The sequence below is a fragment of the Triticum urartu genome, chromosome 7, assembly GCF_003073215.2.
Source record: "Triticum urartu cultivar G1812 chromosome 7, Tu2.1, whole genome shotgun sequence".
NCBI lineage: Eukaryota > Viridiplantae > Streptophyta > Magnoliopsida > Poales > Poaceae > Triticum > Triticum urartu.
In genome coordinates, this window is record NC_053028.1 from 535,647,167 (window position 1) to 535,655,937 (window position 8,771).

The 8,771-nt window shown below is 44.9% G+C and overlaps 1 protein-coding gene across 1 annotated transcript; it reads right to left on the reverse strand.

The window, feature by feature from the left end:
- Nucleotides 1–887: 887 nt before the first annotated feature.
- LOC125523035 lies at nucleotides 888–2,284 on the reverse strand. The gene is made up of 2 exons (XM_048688071.1): nucleotides 1,897–2,284; nucleotides 888–1,810 (listed from the first exon to the last, which is right to left on the reverse strand). The coding sequence occupies exons 1-2, from the start codon at nucleotides 2,251–2,253 to the stop codon at nucleotides 1,085–1,087; spliced, it is 1,083 nt and encodes a 360-aa protein (XP_048544028.1). The 5' UTR covers nucleotides 2,254–2,284; the 3' UTR covers nucleotides 888–1,084.
- Between the last annotated feature and the right edge of the window lie 6,487 nt (nucleotides 2,285–8,771).

Genomic DNA, 8,771 nt, shown 5'->3' on the forward strand with positions numbered 1-8,771 from the left:
GGGGGGGAGGGGGGGAAACTATGGTGGCAAGTACTACTTGTTTCGATTTATCTGTTGCTATTTCTCTTGTCCTGTCTTTGCATAAAATTGTTGCTATTTGTCTTGCCCATTCCTTGCATAAACTTGCTTCTATGTGCTGTCCATTGTTTGTATAAATTTTTGATATCTTGATGGACTGAACTCTCTTGTCGAAAATTATAAAACTTGTACCAGAATAAAGTTCTACAGAAAAATTTCCAGGTTTGCATCCAATGTTACATGTCTTCTTTTGTGGTAATTTCTTGTCTCTTGGTTACAGTCAATCTTCTTTTTACAAGATGAACCTTATGTCCTTCAAAATTACTGTTACAATGATTAACCAAGCATGAAGAACAAAATCAAATTTCTTGGTTCTCTTTGTCTGTGTAAACTTTCAATCAGATACCCAAGAAAGGCTCTACTGTTCTCAGTATTCTGGCGTCTTGGCAGAGAGGATCAAACATGGGTTAACCTAGGATCAAACATGGGTTAACCTGTTTCAGACTTCTACTGTTATGATAGCACAGGCACCTTACATGGTGATTAAAACTAGGAAAGCCGATTGATTAAATCACGTGAGAAGGCTGTCCATTTCAATGCAAACTATGACACCTAAGAAGAGATGAACAAATGTTTGAATGACTGCTGAAGCAACTGAAAGGGAACTTGGGACTTCATAGAGTGCATCTTATTCCATATATTTAGATGTGCTTTGCTTTGGTACAGTTTCTAAGGCACTATCTGATAGATACACACAAGTGAATGAAAAATAGGAGGCCAAAGAGTGATGGCACTTGTATTATTTGATCAAGCTTAGTACTCGTAGTTAGTAGTGTACATATTTCCTTCATACTGTATAATCTTAATCCTTGTAAAATGGAAAGGAGGCTCTCTTTTTGTTGTTGCACGCATCCCTGCATTACTAATTCAAACATGTAACAAAAGAAACCGATACTGTCCATAAAATTATTGCTGACATTCCCATAACAGAATGAGAATTATTGCAATGATGACATTCTGCAAAAGGGGAAAAAAGAAGAGAGAACATTCTTGAGAAGAGATTGTGTCATCTCCTGACGGTGTAGAAAGGAACCCTGTCTACCTTCGACGGCGGTGATGATATGCCATAATTCCTTTCCCCCGTAGGCACATCGTAGAACTGTGCCAAGTACTCCAAGGCTTCGTGGTTCCCACTGCAAATCTTCCACAGCGATGCCACTTCCCCAGGAGCAACTGTGCCCCAGTCCTCGCAGTCATTCAGAAACTCCAGCAGTTTGGAGTAGTAAGAGTCATAATTCATCAGCAATAACGGGACCGGTAGAGCCGATCCGATCCTCTCCAGCTGAATCAGCGCCATGATCTCAAAAAGCTCATCCAGCGTCCCAATGCCGCCGGGCAATGCGACGATGGCGGTTTTGTCCGCGGAGCTGTTGCGCACTACAGCGTCCACTAAGCCATGCTTCCTTGCCGAGAAGAACCTGCAGGTGAGGTAGGTCTCCGAGGGCAGGTAAGGGTGGAAGTTCGAGGCTGTCCATTCACCGGCCTCCTTGCCGATCTTGAAGCCGCCGACCGGCTTGCCCGCCTCGAGGGCGCCCTGGGTGGCAGCATCCATGAGGCCGGGGCCGGCGCCCGTCCATGTGGTGCAGTCCAGCAGCTTGGCTATCTCCGCCGCGAGCTGGGCGGTCTGGCGGTAGTGGGGGTGCGCGGCCGGCACCCTGGAGGAGCCGAGGTAGACGGCGCCCCGGCCGAGGCGGCGGACGAGCTCGTAGCACCTCGCAATCTCCTCCCTCACCTGCGATACAGATCCGCCGCGTGAGGGATGGGGCTCGCCGCCGTCACGGACAAATCGTAACGGGAAGGGGGAGGAAGAACAATCACCTCGTGGGGGCTGCCCCTCTCGGGCTCCATCGCCTCTCCTCCTCCCACTCCGGCCTGCTGCTGGTGAGGATTTGCGGCGGCGACGACGCTCCGCGCCCGGGCTGCTCTGCTGCGGACGAGGCGCGAGGTCGGCCATGGCAGATGGCGAAACGGGAGAGGGGTGTGAGGACCGCCGCGGCCGCCGCTGGGTCTGAGCCAAGGCCTCGCGAGCCCTAGGCGGGACCCGAACTCGGCCCTCGATCCTACCACCGAGCTCGCCGTTGCCGCTTCCATGGATTCCCCAGAACAGCAGCGCGGTGCGCGTTCTGTGTTTTCTTTTCTTTTTCCTTTAGAAAACTGCGCGTCTCTGCTAGGCATCGTTGTTCCCAATCCCACCACACGGAAAGGAGGCCGCTGGTATGCATCGCCTGCTGCGAGTAACAACACCACATCGCCCGCGGTGCTTCGTTATTAGACCGGCCCGTTTACACCTCTTGTCTATGCGTTTGTTCCCTGTTTTTTTAACCGATATATCATCATTTATAAAAAAATTGGTGAAAAACTAGGCTAGCATCTTTTTTTTTGAGGGAAAAGAGAGCTTTATATATTACTTGTATCAGGAGTACAATCTTTCAAGATTACATCAGTTATACTAGATGGCACACTGCTCATCATAAAAAAACTGCCATTAGATCTAGCGTAAGCAGCAAGTTTATGTGCAGCCACGTTGCTCTCTCTTCCAATCTTTGTCACTCTCCAGGATGGGGAATTCTTCAACAATTCCAAAGAATCGTTATAAGTAGTCCACCATCTTGGCCTAATCACAGACTTTGCATTGAGGGCCTCCACAACAGTCGCACAGTCTGTCTCGAATATCGTCGGACCAACATATATTTTTTCCAAAGTTTGCATGCCTAAAAGCATCGCCTGCCCTTCAGCCTCTTCGTCATCACTGCACTCAGGGAGGGTCCAGCCCGCACTAAACAAGACCTCGTCATCGCTGTTTCTTGCAATGACCCCAGCCGCTGCCAAACTCGAAGTAGCAATGAAAGATGCATCAGAATTTATCTTCATAACGCCAACAGGGGCCCTGGTCCAATTGGAAGCATGGGCACTAACTTCAGATTTCGCTCTAGGAATTGCAGCCACAGGAGTTTTGCCCTTCAAGTCATGGGCAGAATTAATGTCTCCGTTAAGGCAGTACCAATAATTAGATAAGAAGATGACAGATTCGGCAACGGAAGCAGTACCTTTATGATGCATTATATCATCACGTAAGTACCAGGCTCTCCATAACAACAACAAGATTCTCTCTTTGGAGGTGTTATCACATTGGCTAAGTAACATCAGCAACCAATCGGGTCCTGAACGATCGAAGCATTCTTCTTTTGGCAAAGGCCAGACTTTCCTCATAGCTTCTCTGATAGCTCTAGCTTTAGTACAGCGAACAGTAGCATGGTATGCATCCTCAGGCTCCCTACCACAAATATTGCAAATACTATGGTGTTCCAAAGTCTGCTTCAATTTGTTTTCTTTTGTTGGTAAGGAATCAGTAGCAGTTCTCCAAGCAAAAATTCTGATCTTGTGGGGGATGTGTGCTTTCCATATGAGGTTTCAAAGAAACACTCTTCCATTGCCATGGCCATGTGATGATTCTTCCCAGCCTGTAGAATTTTTCAGGTTCAACCCCAAATTGTACGCACTTCTCACCGTAAAATTATCATCCTTTTCATGATTCCACGCTAGCACATCATCAACAGGAATTGATGGTATCCTAGTTTTGCAAATCTCTAGAGCATCAAACTCATGGAACAAACTATGAATCAAAGGCCTATTCCACTCATTTGTGTTTGGAATAATCAATTGGTTGACCCAACGAATTCTGCTCCTATTCTTAAGGGACATGATCGACATCCCTTCTTGGCGAGGGATCCAATTATGTCTACGAATCTGGTTGCTTTTTCCATTTCCCACTCTCCATATCATGCCCTTCTTTAATAACTCAAGCCCATGTTCAATCCCTCGCCAAACAGGAGATGCATCCGAGGGGAAGACCGTATCCATGATATTACCTTTTGGATAATACTTTGACTTCAAAACTCTTGCACACATACTGTCCGGCCTTTGAACAAGTCTCCATGCTTGCTTCGCCAACAAAGCTTGGTTGAAAATTCTCATGTCACGGAACCCCATTCCGCCTTGCGATTTAGTACGAGTCATTCTATCCCATGACATCCAATGTACTTTCCACTTATTTTGCTCATCGCCCCACCAAAAATCTCTAATGAGTTTTTCATACTGATCACAGAAACGAGCCCCCATCTTGAAAATGCTCATAGTGTAAGTGAGAATAGCCCGAGCCACTGATTTTACGAGGTTGTCTTTCGCACCATGAGACATGAACCTCTCAGCCTAGTTTGTAAGCCTTTTAGTGAAACGAGCTGAAATGGGTTGAAAGTGTTTACCTTTCATGCGGCCTTCTGGGGTTGGCAGGCCCAAATATTTCTCCTCAAAAGTAGAAGTTGTAATATCCAAGGTACTAGAAATAGCCTGCCTCACCAGTTCTGGACACACCTGACTAAACAAAATAGAGCATTTTCCGGGGCTAAGAAGTTGACCAGTACCTTGCTGGAATAAAGATAGAGCATCTTTCACACTTCAAGCTTGAGCTTCTGATGCCTTGAAGAAGAGCAAACTATCGTCTGCGAACAACAAATGCAAGATCCCTGGGCTTCCCCTGGCTACTTTAATTGGGGTAATGTGTCCAACTTCACACTGCTTGTCCAGGGCCATGGAGAGACCCTCAGCCACAAAGAGGAACAAGTAGGGGCTTAGCGGGTCACCCTGCCTCAAGCCCCTCGTAGGGTAAAAGAACTCCAGAATTTCCCCGTTCATCCTCACCGCATATCTCACTGAGCGAACACAAGTCATTACCCACGATATCCATTTGTGGCAGAAGCCAAACTTGGACAAGCACCTTCTAGAAACTTCCATTCGACGCGATCATAAGCCTTAGTCAGGTCTAACTTATAAGCGCAGTGAGTTTTCTGGGAAATTTTGCTCTGTTGGATCTTATAGAAACACTCGAAAGCGATGCTGGCATTGTCAGTTATCATCCTTCCCGGGATAAACGCGCTTTGACTTTCAGACACAAGCTCATCGAGGAAAGGCCGCAAACGGTTGACGAGACACTTGGAAATCACCTTGTAAATAACATTGCGAAGGCTTATTGGACGAAAATCTTTAAGGCACTCAGGCGAGTTACCTTTAGGTATGAGAACGATGACCGTGTCATTTATGCCCTCAGGCATAACTCCATTCACAAAGAACTCCTTTACTGCAGCAACTACATCATCCCGCATAAAAGACCAATTTCTCTGATAAAAATGAGCTGGAAAACCATCAACACCCGGTGCTTTTAAAGGTCCAATTTGGAATAATGCATCACTAATTTCTTTCTCAGTAAACTCACAGCATAGCTGATCATTTATCTCAGGTGTCACTTTGGCCGAAAAGAGGTTGAGCAATGCATCTGGATTTAGATTGTTATCTGCCTTGTAAAGCTCTTTGAAGAATTCAGTGGCCATACTAGCTAATTCACTCGCACCTTCAACCCATTTACCTTTAGTATTGCGCAGTTTACTTATCTTGTTTTTCTTTTGCCGCCAAGTGGCCTTTTGCTGGAAGTATTTCGTATTCTGTTCGCCCTCTCGAAGCCATTTAACTCTAGATCGTTGACGCCATAGGATTTCCTCTCTGTACAGATATTCATCCCGCTCTAGAGACTTCCTACGAATTAGCTCGTCTCTCTGAACCGAAGGAGCTCTGTCCCATAAGTTGGCGAGTTTTTTCCGAAGGTACTGCACATGTATGGTAACAGACCTAAATTTTTTACTGCTCCAGTATTGAAGTCCCTGCTTCACATTAGCCAAATTCCGGACAATCCCCTGCAGGCCCGAACTGGGCACATTATTCTTCTTCCAAGCTTCCTCAATTTCAACAGAAAGTGTTTCGTTTCTCTCCCACATGGCCTCATACCTGAATAATCTTGGGATTTTTCTCCTATCTGGTACACCTTCATAGTCCAGTAATAAGGGGAAGTGACCAGACCTCGAGGAAATAATATGCGTGAGCTGAGCCTTTTTGAATCTGTCACTCCAACAAGGGGAGGCCACAACTCTATCAATTCTGGCTTTAACATTCTTCCGCCCCCCCTATTTATTGTCATAAGTCCAGGGTTTTCCTTTGTATCCAATATCATGAAGATTGCAAAAGTACAACATATCCCTGAACCTAGCCATTTGCCCTTCCGATCTTCGAGAGCAAGAAAAATGTTCAGCTTGCCACATGGTTTCATTAAAATCGCCAATCATCATCCAAGGTTCACTCGCATTTGGTCGGATCCGCTTGAGAAGCGACCACATGTGGCGACGGTCCTGTGCACGTGGTTCTCCATAGACAAAAGTTCCCCGCCACTTAGGGCCATTGGGGTCATCAGACACAAGCACATCAAAATAACGAGGACCATACGACAAAATCTTAATATTTATTGAATCATCCCAGTACAAAGCAATGCCGTCTCCTTTGCCTTTACCATCATGGGTAAGACAATGCTTCAGCCCTAGTCTCCATTTTATTGCCTTTACCTTGTCCTCACATTGCCTTGTTTCAGATAAGAAGACGATCCGGGGGCGATAGGTCTGCACGAGGCACACCAACTCTTGAACTGTCCGGGACTGCCCTAGGCCCCGGTAGTTCCAGCTGAGAATACTCATTTCTCCTGACGGGCCTCGTCAATCGCGCCCGTCAGTTGACCGATAGCCCCGGGATCGGTTGCTTCCTTGCCACCCTTCAACCCTAAGTCCTGCCCTACCACATGGTGTTTCTCTCCACTACAGAGCTTTTTCTGGTTTACATTTTATTCTGAGATGTGGCTCTCCTCCTCTAACTGTTTTTCTACTATAGAGCTATGTTGCCTCTTCCCAAGTGCTGATTTTACAATGGAACCGGCTCTGCCATCTACATTAGAAACAAGCATGGGGGATCGACCATGTCTCTTGCGACCCATCTTGGCCACACCCAGACCCAATCTTCCCTTGCCCAGTCCAGAACCGGGGGGAGTGTTCGAGCCGATTGCAAACACCATTGACCCTTCTGGGAGGGCCATGGTGTTGTTGTCAACAGGTTGCTGGATATCCTCGTAGTTCTGCGTCTTGTTTAGTTCTCCCGTGACGTGCACCACCTCCGTGGCCGCCATGTCGACGCCCGTAGGATCAGACGCCGACGCAGGAACAACCGCCACAGCCCCCGCCTTGTGCTCATTGGTCACCTCCTCCTTGTGCTCATCGGCCTTGGATTTGATACATACAACAGGGGCCAAAAGCATTGGTGTTGTCGGCCCTCTTCAGGCTTCTGGAGTTAGCAGACAACATCGCGTTCATCGGCCTGTTATGTGATTCATCAGTGTTTTGTATCTCACTGAGTGTTGCTTCAGCCTCAGAGTCAACCAGAGTAATAGTAACTTGAGACTTCTGGTTTTTATCAGTTTCCATCTTATCGCCCACCGAGAGGCGAGCAACAACATCCCGCATCTGTTCCACCGCTGACATAACCATAGCATGGCTGGCTGGATTGGGAGCACGCCATAGGGGAGTTGACGACCGGGGGCCAGTAGCTTGCCCCATTTTGTCAGGTAGAAACCAAGCTCGGGGATCATCGAAATGTACTGGGAACACACCAAGCTCCTTACCGTACCTTAGCTTCTTTTCTGCAATTGGGAAGTCACGCCTCGCTTCCATATGTCCTATGAAACCACAGAATAAACAGAAATTTGGCAATCTCTCAAACCGCAGATAAACTGTCACCTCTTCATCTGTGATCTCATCGGCAAGCGTGATCTTCTTCTGTAGAGCAGAGTACAAGGGCAGCTGCACTCTCACTCTGAGAAACTTGTCGCAGATATTGCCCCTTGCATGATTGTCAATCATCACCACTGGACCAACCTGATCACCGAGGCTAGCATCTTTGTCTAGAGTAAAAAGCTAGGCCAGCATTCTGTAAGCTAGTGTTTGTACGTCACCAAAGCAATCCATATTGTTTATTTCTTGAATAGTATATTTTCTTCTTTTAACCTGTTGCTTCACATTTTTATTCTCCTTTTGTTTTACCTTTTCCATTTTTGCACATGAATTTCTTTATTTCACTTTCATATTTAAATAAATGTTTGAATAAATTTAAAAGTATTTATTTATTTTAAATAATACTAATGGAATTTGAAAAGTGTTCATATTTTTATAAAATGTTAGCATATTTTGAAAATGCTCATGACTTAGAAAAGTAATAATAAATTTTGAAAATTGATCACAACTTTTAAAAGAAGTTCACATATTTCAAAAAATTTATGTACCTAAAAAATAGTTCACATATTTTAAAATGTGTTGATGGATTTAGAAATAATCACAAGATTAAAAAGTGTTCAGATATTTGCAATTTTTCCAAAATAATATTCATGATATATAAAAAAAAGTGTTCTTGCATTAAAAAGCATGTGTTCTCAAGGAAAAACTGGCCATGTATAAGTCAAAGAATGAAATATTATTTTAAAATTATTCAATGTACATTCATTTAGTTTTGGAAAAGTGTTAATGTGTTTATAAAGATATAATGGTGTATTTTTGAAAAAATATATAGGAAAAATAAAGTGTAAAACAAAAAAAGAAACATAAATAATAGAAATGGATAAGAAAAAAATAAAAAGAAAAGTAGAAACGCAGAGAAAGAAAATTCTTGAAGAAAAATCAGAGCAATAAAATGAGAAAAAAGGGAAATACTGAAATACAGTTGGAAAACTCAAAGAAATCAGATCAGGTGTCGTGCGATGGGCCGGCCAGTGAAGT